The sequence below is a fragment of the Aristolochia californica genome, unplaced genomic scaffold (genome assembly GCF_029961685.1).
Source record: "Aristolochia californica isolate CCGP_79_NKW_82.1479 unplaced genomic scaffold, dmAriCali1.0.hap1 SCAF_13, whole genome shotgun sequence".
Lineage (NCBI taxonomy): Eukaryota > Viridiplantae > Streptophyta > Magnoliopsida > Piperales > Aristolochiaceae > Aristolochia > Aristolochia californica.
The window spans coordinates 5,844,378-5,866,844 of NW_027181804.1; the positions used below are offsets into that span (position 1 = coordinate 5,844,378).

The following is a 22,467-nucleotide window of genomic DNA, read 5'->3' on the forward strand; positions in this document are numbered from 1 at the left end:
GCTTTGAGCATTTTGATCCAACAAGGAGCTGCCTACAGATGGATTAGTGTTAGATATGGGAAAGGCTTCATACTCACTTCAAGTGGGTTAAGCCTGGGTAACTCTCCATTGAATCCACCCTTTCTCATGGAAAAACAAAGAAAAGTTGCCATAAAAAAATGGAAAATACCCTTGCAAGTAGGCAATAGTCATTCCTTTATCACATGGACTTGTTATATAATATGAGCCACATTGGGCTTACCAAACCATATGCTAGACATACTTTAAGAGCAAAAAGTCATAATTTTACTTTTATAGGGACTCCTTTTGTCTTTTTAAATGTTAATGTTAGAATTCATTGAGGACATATTAACAAATTTGTAATATTAAAGGAGTATATAAGTATTAACTTAAAATCCAATAATATGTAGATAAATAGATAAATGGAGAAAATTACCTAAATTTAAATTGGAAAGGGAATTTTAATTTATATTCATTTTAAATATCGAAAAAAATAGAATATTGAATATATGGATAAAATTGGTACTCCCGATCGTCTTCTCTTGTATGTCCCTCGCACGTGACCCAGATGGACCGTGCCAACAAAACCGAAGCCACGGTTGTCTTCGCCTGTTCGCTGACCGACGCTCTTTCCATTCAACTTCCCATTTCTTTCCTTCTGTTGTTTATTTTATTTTTTTCTTCCAGATCCCTCTCGTCTTTTTTGCCTGCCCCATTCCTCTTGCAACTGTCTTCGTCAAACCCTAACACTAAAACTGGAAATCGGAAAGCATAACCCTAACTCGAGCCTTCTCTGACCTAAGGCTCTTCCCTCTACCATGGCCGCTCAGACGGTCGTCCCTAACAATCTCTATGAAACGGCGTCGCAGCCGGACACTGGCGGAGATGCGTACACCTTCCTCGAGTTCAATACCCAGGGCGACGACTATGACTATCCTGAATTCCGGGAGCTCTCGCAGCCCATTCGTTCCTCGGTTTGGCTTTCCTCCTCTGACTCCGTACCTGACCAGGCTGATCGCCCCGCTGATCTCCAGACCGATGCCGGCGCCGCTTCCACGCCCTCGCCCAACGCGTCTAAAGCGCGAGGTGGCAGCAATTCTCCCGCCGTGGATGCACTTCCCGCCGGGATGGGCAACTTGAATTTTGAGGAGACGGGTGAGGATGAAAGTTATGAGTTTGGAAAGGGGGATTTTACGGAGCATGCTTGCCGATACTGTGGGGTGCAGAACCCCGCCTGTGTTGTGAGGTGTAACGTCCCTTCTTGCCGCAAGTGGTTTTGTAACTCGAGGGGAAACACTTCGGGCTCACATATTGTTAATCACCTGGTGAGAACTTGATCTTGTTCCCTGCTTTGATTCTCCGTGTGGAACGACTTTAATGATACGACTTTGTCCTTAGAGGTTGATATTATTGTGTATAGAGACATGGATATAGGAATCAAAGGCAAAAGACGAAAACAAATAAACGAGTTAGATAATTTCTGCATTGACATCTGATCATCGTGCGGTACGAGGATGGTTTTATATATTGGATAGTTTTAAGGAGGTGACGGGAGAAAATCAAAAGGAGAATTCTAATCGGTTTTCTTTAAAGACTTCTAACAATAATTTTCTGAGTCACAGCTAATAGCGGGTACCGTCTTTTAAGAATCCGCTTGTTACTTTACACAAGAAGCGTTCCTGGGTTTAAAGTGAACAAAATTAGATTAGTTTGCTTTTGGGAACAAATGGGCCTACTTGGCGACATTGGAAGAAGATGGAGATTAATTAAGGCGGTAGCTCTTAAATGTACGAATGTTGATGCTTCAGCAAATTATTTGGCTTGTTTTTCATCTAAGGAGGGGTTTGTCCTCAATCACTCATGTTTAGAGCTCCATGTTCAAGGTACTTGTTGTATTTTTGTTGTTTGTTTGGCTTAGGCCTTTCTTAAAAAAACTCTTACCGTTTAATAATGTCTTGGCAATGATAGATGCTCCTAGGAGGCCTTCTGCCTCACTTTTCGTCCTTTCAGCACAGCGGTGACTTCAGCGCAAAAAAGCCAATACCATGTACTGTTACCTCTTGTTTTCTGAATACATCTCCTGTCAAGGATGTGCCATACTTTATCTTTCTAAGTTTGTTGACAGATATTGTGGGTGGTATATTAGAATACTAGTGGGGTACAATTTAACCGGAGCATAAATGAAGTAATTTTTTTTAATAATGTTGAACAAGGAAAATGAAATTTTACATGTTAATTGGCTTATGCCTTTATGAGAGCTGAAAATTTTACTAGCATTTGATGTTTAGAATGTGGTAGCTGGTCTTAAATGTTTCAAATGCTGCTTTGGTGTGAAAAATCTTGTAATTGTAATCTGTGATGACCTTTTGTTGACCGCTCTTGCCAACTGGAGGTTGTGAAGAAGACTTGTGCAAGCTTGGTAAAGCTTCATAGCTGTTATCTGATGGAAGATATGGTACTTTTCAAGGATATTTTGTAAGACTTCATAATTTTTCTTATGACACTGGGAAGGAGATAAGATTGGGAAAAGAAAATGTTGTGTGTACTTCCTCAGTTGGTGTTTTAGGATCCATTGTAGTTGAGTTCTGACTTCAAATTGTATTACTTAGGTGGATGAGTGCGAGATGGAGTTAGTAGGACTTCTGAAACTTAATAAAGCCTGTGCTTTTCTAGGATGTTTTGTTAGACAAACATTTCTTGTAGAGCTGAAAAGGAGATGAGTAAAAGAAATGTGTACTTCCTCTGTTGCATTGTCAGGATCCTTTGTATTTCAGATTGAATTTTAAAGGAATAGAAAATATATTGTTTAGGTAGATAAGAGTGATATGGAGTTGGTAAAGAAGATTTGTGGAGCCTTTTAGCTGTTATTTTATGGGAGATATGATGCTGTTCAAGGACCTATTATAAGACAGCAATTTTTTTGTTATAGAACTGATATTAGCCCTCCCGATGGTCATTTACGTTGCCTTGAGTGCCTTTATTAAAGGTAGAAGCACCTTGATATAGCAATGATGGTCCACGAGCTTTTGAGTACTTCAGTAAAGACATTAGATGGTTGGTAGCTATTAAGCTTTACCTTTAAAAAGCTTGTGACCAGGTGTGTTGGAAGCTCCTCAATTTCATTTTGGTGAAGATGGAGGTTCTGGATTAGAAGCTGCATTTCATCAGCCTCTTTTTCAGTTCTTATCAATGGGACAGTGCTTGCGTACGTCAAAAGTTTGTGGGGGCTGCAGCAAGGTGACTTTCTATATGTTTTCTTGTTCAATGTGTTGGTGAGACTCTTTTCCTTTTTATTTTATGCTTCTAAGCATACTGTGTGGATTCTTCCTCTCTCTCAAGATCCTAGACTTTGTGTCTTTTCAATGGGAATATGAATCAGATATTAAATATAAAAGCTCTTCTATGAGCTTTTACATTCTTCTTTTTGGCCAGAAGATCAATTGTATTTGTGGAAAAACTTCCTTATATGGGGTAAATTAGGACTCTCATGGTGTGGCTGAGATGGCTGGAATGCTTGGGTGTAAGCCATCATGTCTTTCTTCAACTTATTTGGGGCTTCATCTGTTATGCAAACAGTCAGACAATAGCTTTGAAACCCCATCATTGAGAAGATGGAGAAAAGGCCTTCTTTGAGGAGGGGCAATCTTCCATCATAAGCTGGAAGACTCATTCTCAGCAACTTTGTGCTCATGAATGTCTACCCTTTTATATTCTTCTTTCAATGTGCTGTTAGTGTCCTTGAAAGTTCAAAGCTCTTGGAAATAGGTCCCTATGGAATGGTGAATTAGAAGGATCTGAGTTCCATTATAGTTAGGTAGGTTGATATTTATTATCTTCTCAATAGTTACGCTTAGGGGCGAATGACTAAGGTCTCATGAACAATGCCTTATTGATGAAGTGGTCCTGGAAATCTGAATCTTATAGTTGCTTGATATAAAGAAAAGTTGATGAAGCTAAACTGGTAATCGATGATTGTTGCTAATGGATACAAAGAATCAGTGGTGCAGTTATCTCTTCTATGGAAAAATATCATCACTTTCTTCCTAAACGATAAAGTCGCTCAAGATTTGATATTCACAGCAGCAAATGGGATTAGGTTTTGGACTGACCATTGGCGGGGGGATTCCCCTATAGATTCTCGTTTCCAAGGTCCAATAATATAACCTGGATTACTGATTTGTTGATGCAAGATGGTAGGCTTTGGGTTGGGATGAGCAGGCGAAACCTTGAATTGAGAAGAAATGTTTCTGATGTTGAGGGTGAGGATGATATTTGCCTCTTAGCAGTGTTAGACTGGTGATAATTCCAAGGCTATAATGCAAGTGACAAGTTGATTTGGGGCTCAACACCTTTGGGCTTCAATACGAAGGCTTTGTGTTATGAGGTTCTCCTTCGTTCTAGTTCTCTCCTTACATTGCTTTTCTAGCTTGGGGGTCTCCAGAAATGCTGTTTTTGTATGGTGATCACTGCCGTGGTAGGATTCTCACCTTCGACAAATTGCAGCAAAGGGGTATAAACACGGTTAATTTTCCTCTATCGGGTAGATTCAATGAGTCCATTGACTAGAGGAGAGATTCAAATGGGTCCATTGACTATCTCTTATCGCATTCTGATTACTCATGGAGGATTTGATCAACATTTTTGCTCAAGTTCAACCCACTACTCTGCTTCCCAGCTACCTTGAAGGGCTTAGGTTGGGTGAATTGCTATGACAATCCTGCCTTGCTCATGTTCTTTGAAGATATGACTTTAGAGGGCCCATAGGCATCTTAGGCAGAATTCTGCTTTGTCGATCAAATTTTCGATAGCATCATTAAGTTGGTAATTGGCTGGGCTTACCATTTTGATGAATTCAGCGGGGCTGTAGGGCTCGGTGGGGGAGGTTGGTAAGATTTGAAGCAGTTGGAGAGTGATTGCAATCTCTAAGCGTCCAAGTAGTTTTTTTTTTTTTTTTTTGATAAAGATGTATTAATAAAACGAGAGATAACAAAATTTTACAAAATTTGGGGGAGCTTATCCCTTACAACCAGCGATTGTAGTTTAGTTCCCTGCCTAGCAAACACATCTGCTACCGAATTAGCGGATCTCGGAATGTGAGTCCAAATACAAGAAACAATTGAGTGTCCAAGTAGTTGGTCATTGTTGCTTGGAACCCTCTTGATGGTGTAACCAAATTAAATTTCAATGGGTGTCCCTTTGGGACTCTAGGTCATGCAGGATTCAAAGGAATTTTTTTGCCAATAAGAGGGGCTGTTGTTCTTTCTTATGATGATCCTTTATACATCTTTGACTTTGAAGGGGTAGAACTCGAAGCCCTTCTTAATTGTCTGTTGAGGTTGACACATAGCCAGTGATTATGTGGTGATTTGTAGTGTTGAGCTTCTGTGGAGATATTGGACTCCAATCTCTTGTTGTTACATCTTCTTCTTCATTAGTGTGTTGTTGGGTTTCAGTCTGGCCTTTTGTCCTTAATCCAAGAGGGTGACTTAACCTCACCCTCTGGGTCTACATGGCAAAAGAGTAGTAGTTAGAGAGACGTTAAAAAAAAAACAAAGTAACAATAACCTTCATTCAAGAAACAAAATTGTTTGGAATAACCATTCAGCATGCCGAAGACATTTGGTACACAAGGAGTTTAAAATGGATAGAAGCCAAAGCAGAGGGCTCGACTGGGTGAATGGCAATTCTCTGGGATCATCGACATTTGAAAATGATCAAATCAGAGGTGGAACAACATATACTTGCAATCCACTTTAAATCAGTCAAAGAGGGGGCTCACTAGGCATCGGTTTCAGTATACGGACCAAACTGCTACTCTCAGTGGCAGGAAATGTGGGGGGAGTTCTCAGCTATTTTGAAACTGTGGTACCTGTCATGGGTGATCTGTGGTGATTTCAATGTAATCAGATATGGCTTTGAGAGAGGTAGAAACAGACATACTACCGCAATGTTTCTCAGATTTTATCGTAGACCATGCACTGCAATCCTGGCGGCGGGAGTGCAACATAGCAGGTTCAGCAACCTACCAGTTCTGCTAAAAACTCAAACTGCTGAAACAAAGAACCAAGGCATGGTGAGTGGTAAGATAGTTAAACTTTGAGAAGGAAAAAACTGCCTCTTACAAAAAGTACAGGAATTTGATAGAAAAGCGGAACAAAAAACACTCTCTGTACTGGAATAGAGAGAGACATGCTCAGAGAAGCTTTTGAAACAACTGTCAACCAGGAACTATTTTTCTGGAAACAAAGAGCTAGATATAAGTGAGTGAAAGAGGGGGATGCCCATACAATTTTTTTTCATGCTATTGCTTCAAAACATAGAAGAAGAAACATGATTACAGCTCTCAGAATAAACGGTCAAACCATAATACTGAAAGATGCTATCACCACTGAAATCATGTCACATTTTGCAAAACTCTAGGCAACCACTAGGCCTTTTTGAGAGGCATTGAATCTGAACACACTATTGGCAGAACAGGCGTAGAGCTTGGAAAAACAGTTTCACATTGGAGGAAATAGAAGAGGCCATACAAGCTATGCTAAGTGAGAAAACACTTGGACCAGATGGGTTCATGGCTGACTTTTATAAGACTGGATGGGAAGTCCTGAAGGGTGACATCATGAGATTATTTGAAGAATTCTGAGTGATCAAGGAATCCAGCAAAGACTGTGGGTTCCTCTTTCATTACGTTAATCCCCAAGAAGGAGGGTGCCTGCTGTTCAACATATTTTAGACCCATAACTTCATAAGTGTCATATCAAGCCATTACAAGAAGCTATCTAGTGTGCAAGCAAACAGATCGAGGAAGTCCTACCCTCGGAGATAAGCAACAACCAATCTGCCTTATTGCAAGGAAGGCAAACCCTAGACTCAGCCCTCACCATTCATGAGCTCATGCACTACTACACTGAAAGGGTATGAAAGGGGTAATCTTCAAGTTGGACTTCTAGAAGCCCTTTGATGTAGTAAACTGGTGATTCCTCGACTCACTATTAATCAAGATGAACTTCCCAGGAAGAGGGAGGGGTTGGATTCAAAGCTGCAATATCTTGGTTAACTTCTCTATTGTTCTCAATGGCTCAATAAAAGGATACTTTGACAGCTTCAGGGACTTAAGGCAAGGCGATCCTCTCTTTCTCTTACTGTTTGATGTTGTCAGTGAAGCACTCTGCTCAATGACATACACTGGACAACAAAAGGGATGGATATTAGGACTTTAGCTAAGAGCACAACAAATAAGGGTCCCAATTCTCCAATTTGCAGATGATACAGTTGTACTATGTGATGGGCAGCTAGAGCACATTTTTAATATCAAAGCACTATTGAACTTATATGAGATCTACTCGGGCCAAAGTATAAATTGGAGAAAATCTGGATTAATAGGCCTCAATCTTAGTGGTTACATGCAAAACCAAATGGTTCAAATGCTAGGTTGCACCCTCTACAGCTGCCCTCAACCTATCTGGGATGCCACTCTTTTATGTTAGAGTAACTAAACAACATTGTCAACCAATTCCAAACAGGTGCCAGAGAAGATTGGATACATGGAAAGGTTAGTTACTCTCACAAGCAGGCCGAACCACACTAATTAGAGCTACCTTAGCGGTTCTCCCAAATTATTTCCTGTCCTTACTATATTGTCCAGCAAGTGTGGCATCCAAACTGGAAGCAATTTGGAAAAAATTTTGATGGTGTGGTAGTTCAAATCTATTCAAATAGCCCCTGTTCAAATGGGATAAAGTTTGCTCACCAATAGAACATGGTGGACTTGGTATTAACAAAATCAAAACCATGAATGAGGCACTGCTGTCAAAGTGGATTTGGAGATATGCCACTGAAAAAGGATCGCTATGGAGTAAAGTAATTGATGCAAAATATGGTGGGACTCCCCAGCATGGGCTACCTCCTAGTGGCAATCCAGGCATACAATCTCGCATATGGAAATCAATCCTGAAGCAAAAACCAAAATTGAAACAACACCTCAGATTCCATGTTAGAAATGGTTCTTCAGTCAAGTTCTGGACGGATTGTTGGGTGGGGGATAGGCCACTATGCCTAGAATTCCCAAGATTGTTCAACCTTGCTCAGAACAAACAGATCTCAGTACTGGAATCCAGAGTTACAGAAATTCATGGGAGCTGGAATTTACACCTGAGGAATAATGTAAATGATCTTGAAACAGAGGAAGTAACTAACTTACTTAACTAACTTACTTACATTCCTGGAGGCACACTACATTTCAATTCAGGGACGAGGAAATAATATGGAAGCCCTGCCCTCAGGTCAATTATCGGTAACCTCTTTCTACAAATGCCAGATTACTCTCCCCATATCAGTTCCCAAGGCCCTAGTTTAGTTTGGGGACTTTTGGCCTCTAAAAAGGGCCTGTAATTTCTATGGGCTGCTGCTCATGCAAAGATACTCTTTTGTAATGAACTAACTAAGAGATGACAGCAGATTGTAAACTCACTTTGCAAGCTCTTTGGTGACGAGGAAGAGAGCTGTGACCACATTCTCATACACTACAGATTCAGTAGATCGATTTGAAGTGCCATATTTCTGAAGTTTGTCATCTCCCTCTGTATGCCCCTATCACTCAACCTCCTTATACAACAATGACACTCGTGCGCCTTGGCCATCTATGGAAAAGCTTTATGGAAATCAGCTGTAGCTGCAGTCCCTTGGCACCTGTGGTTGGAGAGAAACAAACAGAACATTTGAAGCCAAAAGTAGTTCAATGGGTGGGGTCATAGAAAAGGTACTTCACAGCACATTATTATGGGCATACAGCCTCCATGCCTTACCCCCTTTCCCAAGCACCACCATTTGGAAATTATGGGGAAAGATAATCCATTTTGGTGCCTCTAAACCAAAGGTGATGGTAGAATGGCAGCCCCTTTCATTTTCCTTGTCTAAACTAAACTTTGATGGATCCTCTAAAGGAATTCCAGGGCCTGCTGGAGTGGGAGGAATTATCAGAAACAGCCAAGGGAGGTCCAGCTGGTTGCTGTTCATCTAATGTAGAAGGATTCCTAGCTCTTTTGGAAGGCATCAAGCTAATCAAACAACTCTGCAGTGGCCCCTTAATCCTAGAGGGCAACTCTGCACTTCTCATTGGCTGGGCTGCAAAAGGAATTCAGCTCCCTGGGCTATGAGAAAGATCTTTGATGAGATTTCAGATCTATCTGATGAGTGGCACATTGTCTGGAGCAAAATTTCCAGATCAGTCAACTGAATTGCAGACAAGCTTGCCAATTCTGGAGTCAGCCAAGCTTCCCTTTGTACCTGATCCTCGCTTGACATCTAGAGGAGGCTATCTAGTGCCTGTATTATAAGTTGTGTCCTTTGCTGTACCTGTGTTGTACTAGTTTGGCTTTCTAGTTCTCATGAATAAGAGCTTTGCACCATTTAAAAAAAAATGTCATGTGTATACAACCTCAGTTACATTTTAAGATCCCATGATATCTGAGGTTTGACTTTAAAGGAGACAAATTGTACTAATTAGGTAGATAAGCGTGGTAAGGGGTTTTCTTAAAAAAAGAGTGGCGAGGAGTTTGGTGCTTAGTATCTAGGTGAAATCTCTAGGATTACAAGCATGCATGCAGTGGAAATTCTCTGGCTGGACATTTATATGGCATGTGGCCTGAGGGGTGTGGATTTGGTATGGAGCTTCCTAAATTTCATTGAAATTCCGTGGTCTCATCGAAGCTATTATTCTGCTAGTTGAGTGGAAATGGTGCATCACAACTTTTAGAGGTGCCTCTTCTTCATAATGATGATATAGCAAAATTTCCTAGTGTATGTAATTATATTTTTACCTTGCCCTGCAAACTTTTATTTCCGGGATTCTTATGGGACAGGCTGTTCTTAAAAACGCTGTGATTTTTGACCCCCTTCACGGGTTCTGTAATGCAGATAATCAAAGATAGTAGAAAGATAGTAGCTTCTGTTGTACTTTTCAATGCTTCAGGCACAATAAAAGCTATGCACAATTTCACAAAAAAAAAAAAAAAATTGTAGGAAGCATATGGTCATATCTATTTCTGGTTTGATAACTGCAGCATTTTGCCTTGTCAGGTGCCGAGTTCCTGATCCCATTATTGTTTTGTCCTAGTTTGATAAAAAAGGCAACCACAATTGTTGCAGTTTCAGACTTTTGCTCAGTAACAGTAGTATAATCTGGCATTTCCAGCTTAATTCTTAGTGTGTATCTCCTTCAATTTTGATTATGTTTGTAGCAATCATTCATTCTTTTCTTTGTGTGTATATCAAATTATTTAGTTGTTATTTCAGAATTAGACAAAACCTTGATTTTCTCCTTCAAATTCAAATTCAAATTCATAGCTTGCATAGAGTTACTGTTTATTAGAACATACTGTTTGTCCATTTTGGGAAGTTTCTGAAAATAATTCCATTCAGACATAAAAAGATAAGTTGTCAATCCCCTTGGTGTGGGCTGATTGTTTATTTCACTATTTCACAAGGGAAAAATATGTATTCCAACTAAAACTTAAAAACTGTAAGTTGTTATTATGTTTTGTTATCATTGGCCACTTAGTGCCTGCTACTTGTTGTATGTGTTAAAAATTATCTTTTTACTCTAGTCTATTTCAAAAGGGAAAAATATGTGCCTCTACTAAAGCTTAAAATTATAAGGTGCTATTGGTTAAATTTGCTTATTATTGGCCACTTAGTGCCTGCTACTTTCTATATGTGTTTGAATGATCTTTTTACGGTAGTCAACTGAGCTGATGGTGGTCTTTACATCTCATTTTGTGGTAGGTCCGTGCAAAGCACAAGGAAGTTTGTCTTCATAAAGATAGCCCCTTGGGGGAAACAATCCTTGAATGTTATAATTGTGGTTGCCGAAATGTATTCCTTTTGGGGTTTATATCTGCCAAGACTGAGAGCGTAGTTGTTCTCTTATGTCGTGAGCCTTGTCTGAGTGTCAATGCACTGAAGGACATGAACTGGGACTTGAGCCAGTGGTGCCCACTTATTGACGATAGGTGTTTCTTGCAATGGCTTGTGAAGGTATGGTTTCATGAACATCTTTCAAGTTTGTTTTCTTATAGATAACCATTCAGGTGTTGATGTTTTTCTAGGATCAATTTCAAACTTATTTTCGTCATGAATTAGTTTCTTTTGCAACTGTAGATCCCATCTGAACAGGAGCAGTTGAGAGCACGACAAATTAGTGCTCAGCAGATCAATAAAGTAGAGGAATTATGGAAAACAAATCCTGATGCTAGTCTTCAAGATCTTGAGAAGCCTGGAGTAGATGATGAACCTCAACCTGTTGCTTTGAAGTATGAAGATGCCTACCAGGTAACTGTTTCGACTCTAAGAAGCATTAATTGTGAATATGAGAGTTTCTTTTACTTTGGATACTGTTACACTTTTTTTTTTATGTATTTTCCTTTATTTTTCTTCTTTTTGAAGCTAGTAGCTGTACCTCTGGATCTGAATTTGTTAAATTCTTTTTTTTTTGTTGCAGTATCAAAATGTGTTTGCCCCACTTGTCAAACTTGAAGCCGACTATGATAAAGTTAGTACTTGCTCTCTGTCATACCTTTTTAGCTATATAAACTTTCATCTTGAAGTGTGAAATGGGGGGTTGATTCTTTTTTAGGTTTTATTTAGCAGATTTCAGGATTCTGCTCATAAATTTAAATTGACATGGTTCTTTCTTTTCTTTAGATGATGAAAGAATCCCAAAGTAAGGATAGTGTAACCATACGTTGGGATATTGGTTTGAATAAGAAGCGGATTGCGTACTTTGTATTCCCAAAGGTATTAAATTTGGGTGAATTATCTAATTTTCAGTATTTATCACATTTGCGGGTTATTTATGATATTTGTTGGTAATATTTTGGGTGGTTCATAATTAATGTGTTAATAATGATGCTATAGGAAGATAATGAGTTGCGGCTTGTTCCGGGCGATGAGTTGCGGCTACGTTATTCAGGTGATGCAACACATCCTGCATGGCAGTCAGTGGGGCATGTGGTAAGTCGTTTTTGAATTTTGGAATAGTTCTCTTCTGGTAAGATATGTTGGTTTTTAATATAACTCTGATGAACTTTTCCTTTGTTTTTTTTTTTTGAAGAATTCCTTTGTTTCTTTTCATAAAATAATTTCACGGACAATTTGTTTAATAATGTAATGAAAGCACTTCAATTTCATGAATGTGCTTTAATTGGTATGCTATTATTTAATGAACTCAGATCAAGCTAACTGCACAAGAGGAAGTTGCACTTGAACTACGTGCTTGTCAGGTATTTAAGTTTTTCTGTTCTTTACTGTTTGTATGTTGATTCTGGAACACAAAAAAAACTGTAGAAGTGGCTGGTGGAGAGTAAGAAGTTTCCTGACTTTCATCTGTAACTATGACATAATCTTTACTGCTGTATTCTTCTTTTTGTAGGGTGTTCCAGTTGATGTGAACCATGGCTTCAGTGTTGATTTTGTCTGGAAGAGTACTAGCTTTGATCGAATGCAGGGAGCAATGAAGACTTTTGCTGTTGATGAAACAAGTGTTAGTGGGTGAGTGACTTGTTGCTCTCACTGGCTGAAATAGTTTTCTTTTTCTGATTTGTACTATGTTGGGAACTCAAACCTACTGCATTGTGTTGTATCTATGTATTGGGAATGGTGATGTGGGCAAAATTGTTCCAGCTGCAGCTAATCGAATTTTTTTTTTGTGTCTGTGCAGCTATATATATCATCACTTGCTGGGGCATGAAGTTGAACTTCAGGTTGTTCGTAATGCACTACCTCGTCGTTTTGGTGCTCCTGGCCTTCCTGAACTTAATGCTTCTCAGGTCTGTTCTCTTTAATCACATGAAAAGTTTAGCCAATTGGGTTGCAATTCGGCTACAGATATGCGTTTTTGTTTGGCTTTAGATCAATTTGATTTTGCATACTGTACTGTATTTTGGTGGTCTTGTAGTAGTCATATAATGATGTTTTACTTACATAGCATATCAATTGACTGGTTTTTAGGAATTGTTTTCTGATTTGGGAATTCTATTGACTTGCACACTCACATTTATGGTTGCCAGAATTATAGCAACTTGGTGTCCAATATAAATGTTGTAATTGTCTTTTGGGACAATGTCAGCACAAGTCCATGTGTTTTGGTAATTGCCTATGGGGTTTTCTGTCTGATATTTGTTAGTTGCTTGTTTAGGTTTCTGTTGTCCATGGTGATCCAACCTGGATCCGGGAACTGACCCAGGTTCCTCAAAACCTCTGTTTGGATTAGGTGTTCCTAAGTCTAGAGCCGGACTTGGGGAGAGATGGGACTGGGGGGAGAGGGGAGAGAAGGGGCAAGTTCGATCCCGGGACTTGATCCGCCCCTTGAAAATTTGAGTTGACCCAGCCGAGTTGTGTATCGACTGACTGGGTCTGAAGGGTTGGAAAACCTGGTTCTGTAGGGAACCGATTTGGCCACCAGGAACCTGGGTCAGGTCACCCTCATGATTTGGGAGGACTTGGGGGAACCCCCTTCCCCCACTTTTCCCTTCTCCAATCTGACCCAACCCCTCCCATCTAACCTGGTCGAGTTGGGTTGGAAATCCATGCTATTGACGTATTCAGCATGTGGGTCTCTTGTGAGTTCATTTCTGTCAGAGCATGCAGGGAAAAGGAGAGGGTAGAAGGTCTTATTCAGTAGTATGCCGTTCTTGTTTTACATGTTACTTCTTTCATGAACCGGTTTCTGCATTGATTTTTATTTTAATTCCTTGTTCCTTGCTGGAGAACCGTTACCTGTGTTAGATGTGATTCTAGTGTTTGTCAGAAGATTTTTGCAGATTGTTCTTATTCATTTTGCCTCTTTCTATTTGTAATATAAAAATAAAAAAATATAAATGACTTACTGTTGTATTCTGCCGTGGCAAAACAGATGCATATTTTTTGCATGATCTCAATGCACTTATTAGATTTTACTTTTCTTAAGTCTCTTCTTTGTGCTCCTGCAAAATCTGTTTACATGGATTCTCTCTCTCTCTTTGGACAGGTGTTTGCTGTTAAGAGCGTCCTTCAGAAGCCTATCAGTTTAATACAGGGTCCTCCTGGTACAGGGAAAACTGTTACGTCTGCTGCCATTGTGTATCATATGGCAAAACAAGGCCAGGGGCAGGTGGCTGAATCCTCTCTAACTATTCTTTTTAGTTCCTCTTTAGGGAAGTGCTTAGCTTTCAGCTCAAAATTGAAAAATTCACTGCCTGATTTTCCATTGAAATGTTTCTCAGGTCTTAGTTTGTGCCCCTAGTAATGTTGCTGTTGATCAGCTTGCAGAGAAGATTAGTGCTACTGGGTTGAAGGTAATATCAGTTAGGATTCTTTTAGGATTTTTTAACTCGTGATGCAATGCTCAGTTTTCTCTTTCTATCTTTTCTCCTCCTATCATGGGGATTCTAGGTCATTGTGGATTATTTCATATTTTCCTAAGATTGGTCATCATGAAACTTATTCCTGCTAAAATCTGTTATGCAAGGCTTGGTAGTATTGTTGGCGGTATATCTTTTCAACCAGCAAAAAGCCATTCAAAGAAAAAAAACCTATCAAAAGGAGCCATTTGTTTCTCTCAATTATTTGCTTTGAAAATATTATTCAAGTTAAAAATTAAAAAGGAAAATGTCTTTGGTTTTAACTTATTTTCTTTTGCTTGATTTAAAGGTAGTCAGATTATGTGCAAAATCAAGGGAAGCTGTTAGCTCACCTGTTGAGCACTTGACACTACACTATCAGGTCATTATATTGGTAGTGTAACATTGCAGCTTTCTTGTAAGAAGCATAGATGAGATTTTACCAATATTTATGACTGTTTCAAATGGTATTTGCAGGTCAGGCATCTTGACACTTCTGAAAAAAGTGAACTGCACAAGCTTCAACAATTGAAAGATGAACAAGGTTTGGCATTCTTCACGCTTTTCCTTTATAGCTAATTTAAGGAAGAGGGGACAACAAGAAGTTATTTTGGCTGTTGACAATATTTATAAAACTCTTGGAACTTGTATGCAGATTTATGAGATTCTAGGCTTTATTTTGTATTTACATTCATCTGAAAGACTGCTTTTATTAAGGATATGTATATATATTTTTAGTGATATTGTGCTTTTAAATTTCAGCTGATATTCTCTACATTCCAGTGTAACCTTTTTTTTCCCCCAGTAATGATAGATGTCATTATTTGTGCTATATCGTGTTTGTACATTATTATATGTTTTGAGAAATTGTCTCAAATTTGGCCAGATGGATTGAACCTTTAGTTCTGCTTTCCTTTTATGTTGCTGGGGGCTACATGAGTCAGTTGTAAAGTACTTTACCTGTAGCCTGCACTAAAAACAACTAACAAGACCCATTTTATTTAAAAAAAACAACTAACAAGACCTATTTCAAAAAAAAAACAACAACAACTAACAAGACATCTGGAACATTAACATTTTGTCACTTGGCAGGTCAAAATTTTGGAGGCTTAATTGTGAACCTGAAATTAATTTTTAGTGACAATACATATCTCTCTTTATTGAAAATACAGTGATAGTAAATTTTATGTAGAAGGAAAGTAATTGGAAGCATATTAAAAAAGAACAGAAAATTAATCTCAAGTTTGATCTGGTTTTGCACTCATTGCAGGGGAACTATCAAGCAGTGATGAAAAGAAGTACAAGGCTCTGAAACGTGCTACTGAGAGGGAAATATCGCAGAGTGCTGATGTCATTTGCTGCACATGTGTTGGTGCAGGTGATCCTCGATTGGCAAACTTCAGATTTCGCCAGGTCAGAAAATGCCTTTTGCATATGATTTATTTTTTCCACTGTCCTTTTTGTTCAATTAATTTTTTTTTATGCAGGTGCTTATTGATGAGTCTACCCAGGCAACAGAGCCTGAGTGTCTTATCCCTTTGGTTCTCGGGGTCAAACAGGTAATTTATCATGGTTTTCCTTGAACTTGCTGTTATTTAGCCTTTGATAGTTTCTCCACTCTAATATTTATATTTTTTTTAAATAAGGTTATTTTAGTTGGGGACCATTGTCAACTAGGTCCAGTGATTATGTGCAAGAAAGCAGCTCGTGCTGGTCTAGCTCAGTCCCTCTTTGAGCGTCTTGTACTACTTGGAGTGAAACCTTTTAGATTGCAGGTAAGAGTTGTGTTGTTTCTTTCCAGAAGAGTTTTCCAGTTTTCTATTACCTCTGTATTTGTCTAGTTTAGCACACAATCGCTAATTGATCCCCAGCCCTTTCATTTTTATTCTACTTGTTCACGTTGGTGGTGATTGCAGGTTCAATATCGAATGCATCCTTGTTTATCAGAATTTCCTTCAAACAGCTTCTATGAAGGTACCCTTCAGAATGGGGTGACCATCAATGAGAGGCAAACAACTGGGATAGACTTTCCCTGGCCTGTGCCAAATCGTCCAATGTTCTTTTATGTTCAGGTAAATTTTTTGACGTTTGATTTGACTGATGATTTTTGCTTTTTGTAAGCTTATGCTGAGTAACATGCGAATGATTATATGGCCATGTGATTGATATTCTCTAGATGGGACAAGAGGAGATAAGTGCCAGTGGGACATCCTACCTAAATAGAACTGAGGCTGCAAATGTGGAAAAAATTGTCACCACATTTCTGCGGAGTGGTGTGATTCCTAGTCAGGTATGCTAATATATATATATATATATATATATTGCTTGTTATCTTTCTTTTTCCCAGTTTTTGACTTTTAGCTATTATAAATCCAAAATATCTGCAGATAGGAGTTATAACACCATATGAGGGGCAAAGGGCGTACATTGTGAACTATATGTCAAGAAATGGGGCTCTTAGACAGCAGCTTTACAAGGAAATTGAGGTTATTTCTGCATTTGAGCTGATATTTCTTTTACTGTTTGTAAGTGATGGCTACTGTAACTTCATTGTTCTTTATAGGTCGCAAGTGTTGATTCTTTTCAGGGAAGGGAGAAAGATTACATAATTTTGTCCTGTGTGAGGAGCAATGAACATCAGGTGGGCTAAATTATGTGACTCTATCTAATACTTTTTGCCTTTATTTAGGAACAAGGCTGGGGTTCTAAACGGCTTGAAATCCTGGCTGTATTTTGTATGCCAATTTTTGCAGGGAATTGGATTTCTTAATGACCCAAGGAGGCTGAATGTTGCATTGACCCGTGCTCGTTATGGAATTGTTATATTGGGGAATCCTAAGGTTCTTAGCAAACAACCCCTATGGAACAGCTTATTGACTCACTATAAGGTATCTCATGTTTCTTGTTACTTCATGTTATACTGTTCTTTCTTTTAAAATTTGTGATTGTCATTTCTTTTTCTTTTATTCTTCTCATTTACGGTCAAATCATTTATTTTTATCTGCAGGAACATGAATGTCTTGTTGAGGGTCCACTTAATAATTTGAAGCAAAGCATGGTTCAGTTTCAAAAGCCAAAAAAGGTAGAAAGCCCTTTGTGCAGTGGTTTCTTATCCTACTTCTTGGTTTTATATTTGCCAGATCTTTTGGATACATCTTCTAAAATTATTTGTTTGATTGGGATTTTCATAAATAGATTTACAACGATCGCCGACTTCTGTTTGGTGGTGGACCTGGGGCATTGTCAAATGATACCTTCAGTTCTCTTGGTTCATCAAGTCCTAATGCTGATAAAAGGGGTAATCGTGGAAAAGGTATATATATATAGTTTTTGGTCTATTTCAGCTCTCATGTACAGTAAAATCTGTTGTATGGAATTGCTCTGAATGCACAATAGAAATATGGTTAGTAAAAATGTATAAGCTCAATAAAAAATGTGGATTTCTGGATCACTTTTAATTCTGAATGAGCTCACCAGTGTGCCTGGTGTTTGTTTCGGTGCTTTCTTTTTGGTGCAACAATCTCATTCAACAAGTTAAACTAATGCTGTTAGAATTATTTCCCGACCTGCAGGTCATTCTTATATGCAGTTTGGACCACCCAATGGTACCCACAAACCTGGTCTTCATCCAGCTGGATTTGCTGTGCCACGAATCCCTCTCCCTCAATTTCCTGGTGGACCACATTCTCAACCATATTCTATTCCAACTCGTGGGGCTGTCCATGGACCAATTGGTGCTGTTCCTCAGGTGCCGCAGGCAGGAATCAGGGGTTTTGGAGCTGGACGAGGCAATGCTGGCGGTCCAATAGGTGGTCATCTCTCTCATCAGCAAGGTTCCCAGCAACCTATTGGGAATCTAAGGACATCCTTTAATTTTCCTGCTTTGGAAAATCCAAATAGTCAACCATCTGTTGGGGCCCCACTATCTCAAACAGGACTTATGACTCAGGTTTGCCAAGTTTTTTTTTTTTTTTTCTTCTTGTTTTTGTTTAAGGAATAGTCTCACATGAATTAGTGAGTACAAAGATCTTGAGTTTATTAGTTAGGAACAAGGTTTCCTAAGTTGGTTAGTAATTTTGGGATGGGCCTTGGACCCAATTAATAAACAAGTGGATAGTTTAGGTGGTGGCCCACATATGAGTACTTGCTATGATGCCATGTTGATCAGGATTCCATAGATAATAACTTTAGGCAAAAGAAGGAAGGAAGACGAAAGAAGAGAGAGAGAGGAGATAATATGATACATGTCCAAGAGAGGAGGTAACTAGGGTTTTGGACTCGGGCCAAACCCTCCCTCATAAGTTATATTTATAGGTATCAAACATATCAATATTACAAGTATACCCTTCACCCTAATAAGAGTGAATAAGAGACAAAAAACATAAACTAATTACATTAGTGCCACCCTAATAACATCATATCTTCCAACAGTTTTTTTTACAAGTCTGTATTTCCATGTAATGTGTCCTCTTGTGTTCTACTAAATGTTTTTGTTTCCTTATTTTTTTCATAAAATTCGTAGATGACATCAGTCTAACATGATCATCCTTCTCTATTAATATGTAGATGCCTGTTCAGGGTCTGAGCCAGACATTCCGTGAAGGATTTTCTATGGGCGGCATGTCTCAGGTGCACTATGTTGCAAGCATGTAGGTATTCCTTTTGTTTCTTTCTCCTCTAGATTCCTGACATACTTTCCACTTGTTACATCATAACAGGATTTTCTTGGTGATGACTTCAAAAGCCAAGGATCACATGTTGCATATAACGTGCCAGATTTTTCTACACAGGTATATAGAAAACTGTTCTGTAAATTTGCTTGCAACTTGTGCATTACACCATTTCAATATGCTGAACGAGGCACTTGTCAAGATCTTGACATCCTTGTTATGTTCATTGCAACACAGGCTTCTCAGAGTGGGTATGGAGTTGATTATGTCGCTCGAGGAACCCAGACTGGGTTCCCTGGAAGCTTCCTCAACCAAAATACTCAGGGTGGATATTCTCACTTGGGCACTGGAAATGACTTCATATCTCAGGTTCTCTTGAAGTTGTATTCTGCTTATGCTGGTACTGCAATTTTTTTCTGGTTATTGATTTTCATATGAAATTTGTACAGGACTACATGCCTCATGGGTCTCAAGGTCTATTTACACAAGTTAGCTTTAATGAGCACCAGCAAGATGAATCTTCACAATCACACTTTGGTGTACCAGGCCCAAGTCCTCTTCAATCACAGGTCAAATATTATGGCTAAGACTTATTCATTAAGTACTCATTTTTATCTTGACAAATAAAGTAACTGACGCCATCAACATTCCAGATCAAGTAGTTTGGTTCCTTGATTTTATTGAACAACTTTTATGGTTTGTCCTCTTATTTATTGCAAATGCAGTCTCTTCTGTCATTTGTTTTTCTTTCCTTTGGGTTAAATAAATATTTGCGGAAAAGCCATTCATTTTTCCTGTCTGCATGCATTCAAAGTCCAAATGGATGTGAATATGGCTAAAATAGTTGTCTTGAGTTTCTATACATGTCTGCATGCATTCAAAGTCCAACTGGATGTGAACTATGGCTAAGAATTATCTTGAGTTTCTCTACCTTTGTATGCTATGCTTTAGACAGCTGAACGTGGCAAAGTTCTTTCATTTGCAGGGCCTAATGAATCCTCTCTACTCTCAGCCATTCACACAGTATAACTCTCAGCCCATAAACTTGCAGACTGCACAGCAACAGCAGGGCCAGACTGCACAAAATCAGAAACTACACTACAATGGCTGAGCCACGATAGGGCTGTATTACAGTGATGGGTTACACACTTTGCATCCAGCAAGTTGGTTGTAGCTAACATGTGTGCCGATACTTTGCTCTCCTGATCACCTGTTTTGAGGTCATTTTACTCTCTCAATAATATACTGGGTGGTGGTTGATACTACGAGCATGATTGGATTGGAGATGGCAGAGGACAGAGGGCAGGTCTCAGCGCCCATGCATGGGCTGCAACAACCAGAATGGTGGAAGGTTAACCCCAGATCCTTGGAAGTTTTCTGTTGTTTTGAGAGATGTGGAGTCATTTCGTCAGAGGGAGTGTCCCAAACATAATGAAGAGGCCCTCCAGATGGGCCTGAGTTCCTCATGCATGTAAAGAAGTGTATGCACTCTGTTGCTGCTGCTGATATAGATGATAAAGATACAGAATGGAGATATTCATACGAAGAAACGGGTGGGTTATTCCAGTCAAAGCGGAGCTGTTCCAGACCCTCATTTGTACAGCGGCAGAAGGCCTATTTGGATTCACCTTATGTATGTGTTCTATTTTGATTCAACTCCCTCTTGAGTGCCTCATGAATTGATAGGAAATAGGATAATAATGATGAGAATGATGTGGGGCAGCAGCGTATGTTGTCGTCCCATTTTACATCACGATTAAACAAGGTTGTGATACATAAATAGTATGGTGGTGCCATGTGGTTATTTGCTTTGTGCACCATGTTTTATCTGGAGCATAAGTTAAATATGTAGCACATAACATTCACTCATAACCATAACAAGAAAAATTACAAGATTTTTAAGTGATGTGAGGTTCAATCTCTGAACTGTCATTCGTTTTGTTTTTGTGTGTTAATTAATAGATGTTGAACTCTTTTGGTTGATTAGTTTTAATTTTGTAGTTAGTTTTTATTAAGTGTTTGATGTAAAAATTTGATATTGTATTAGGTGTGGTGGCTCTTAGGATAATAACAAAGTAGGGGTATTTGGTACCTTTACTATAAGAATTTGACAAGGCTTCAAGTTGAATCATATATAGTAAGTTGGGGCATCTACCATGGAGTGTTGGAAGATTAGATTGAAATATAGTAGTATGATATAATTTACCTTTGTTTGTAGTCCTTTTATTTCCTTTCTTTGGGTGAAGGGTAATGATGATGTCACTTAACTTAATCCTTCTTCCCTCCTTTCTCAATCTCTATCTCTTGACATTGATTCTTTCTTTTTCTTTCAATCTTCTTCTCCTTCTCCATTTCATCTTTGGTTTTTTCTCTCTTGTGCTTATTAACTTCAATATAATTATGGGATCCTAAATCTAACACTAGAAAAAAGTGTTAGTGTTAAAGAATAGTCTCATATGAAATATTAAGTACAAATATCTTGAGTTTGTTAGTTCCTCTACTTAGTTGGTTATTTTGGGATAAATTATGGACCCAAATTCGCAAAAGATAGAATTGGCTATAGACTAAAGTAAAGATGGGCAAGGAATGGAGGTACACAATAAGAACAAAGTGTAGGAGTAGAGTAATAAGGTGGGGATTTGATCGAATAGTCGACACCATTGCAAATTTTCATGAGGAGAATTTTAAAGATTGGGCTTGTGAGGCAAATCCAAGTTTTCAAAATCGTGCTTCAAACCCTTTTTAGCAATTGAACTGAACCCTTGCACTTTAAGACGGTTTGCATATTTCTATTATTTTGATTAAATTATTGTAGTGTTTCATTTAATGTAATTTAATTATGCTAATGCATTTGATGATCATGAGGAAGTTCATATTTTCACTTAGAAGACGATATCACTTCTATTTTTCTTCTTTCTTTAAACCGTAAAATAAGACTAGAAATCAACATAATTAAGCAAATTATCCGTTCTTTACTATTTCCTTAACAAGAGCTACTAATAATTTGCATTAAATGAATACAACAATCAAGAGACATTCTCTACCATATATTATAAACCTCTTATTCAATTATTTTAAGTGAGTAGGTTGATGCATTGGTTTCTTGTCACCTAGTGAGTATTTTTTACACATGGATTTCTTTATTGCAATGAGACTTATGTTTTCTATTCCAATCATTTAAATTTATTCACTCTTGCTCTTGAGAAGGGGTGCTTCTAGTGAATTTTGTATTTTCTAATTTGAAAAAAAAATATTTAAATTTTATTCAAATTCATTTGAGGTTTTTTAAGCCTTGTTTCGATACCAAACAAAATCAGTGTCATTCATTCATGTGAGGCTTACATGACTAAAAAACCTTGTTTCTTCATGTTGAGACTGTGACTCGAAAAATGTCAGGATTTCTTAACTAAGTTCCGAACGAC

General features: G+C 38.5%; 1 protein-coding gene across 1 annotated transcript; it reads left to right on the forward strand.

Annotated features, from left to right (window-relative positions):
• The first annotated feature begins 678 nt into the window (after window positions 1–678).
• Window positions 679–20,977, forward strand: LOC137947843 (regulator of nonsense transcripts 1 homolog). The gene is made up of 29 exons (XM_068793645.1): window positions 679–1,325; window positions 10,783–11,034; window positions 11,158–11,328; window positions 11,498–11,548; window positions 11,701–11,793; window positions 11,914–12,009; window positions 12,228–12,278; window positions 12,428–12,546; window positions 12,716–12,824; window positions 14,024–14,146; window positions 14,259–14,330; window positions 14,686–14,757; window positions 14,853–14,919; window positions 15,646–15,788; window positions 15,863–15,934; window positions 16,022–16,150; window positions 16,292–16,447; window positions 16,552–16,665; window positions 16,763–16,861; window positions 16,939–17,016; window positions 17,129–17,263; window positions 17,383–17,457; window positions 17,571–17,688; window positions 17,948–18,324; window positions 18,942–19,004; window positions 19,094–19,165; window positions 19,283–19,414; window positions 19,495–19,614; window positions 20,031–20,977. The coding sequence occupies exons 1-29, from the start codon at window positions 819–821 to the stop codon at window positions 20,154–20,156; spliced, it is 3,792 nt and encodes a 1,263-aa protein (XP_068649746.1). The 5' UTR covers window positions 679–818; the 3' UTR covers window positions 20,157–20,977.
• Window positions 20,978–22,467: the final 1,490 nt, after the last annotated feature.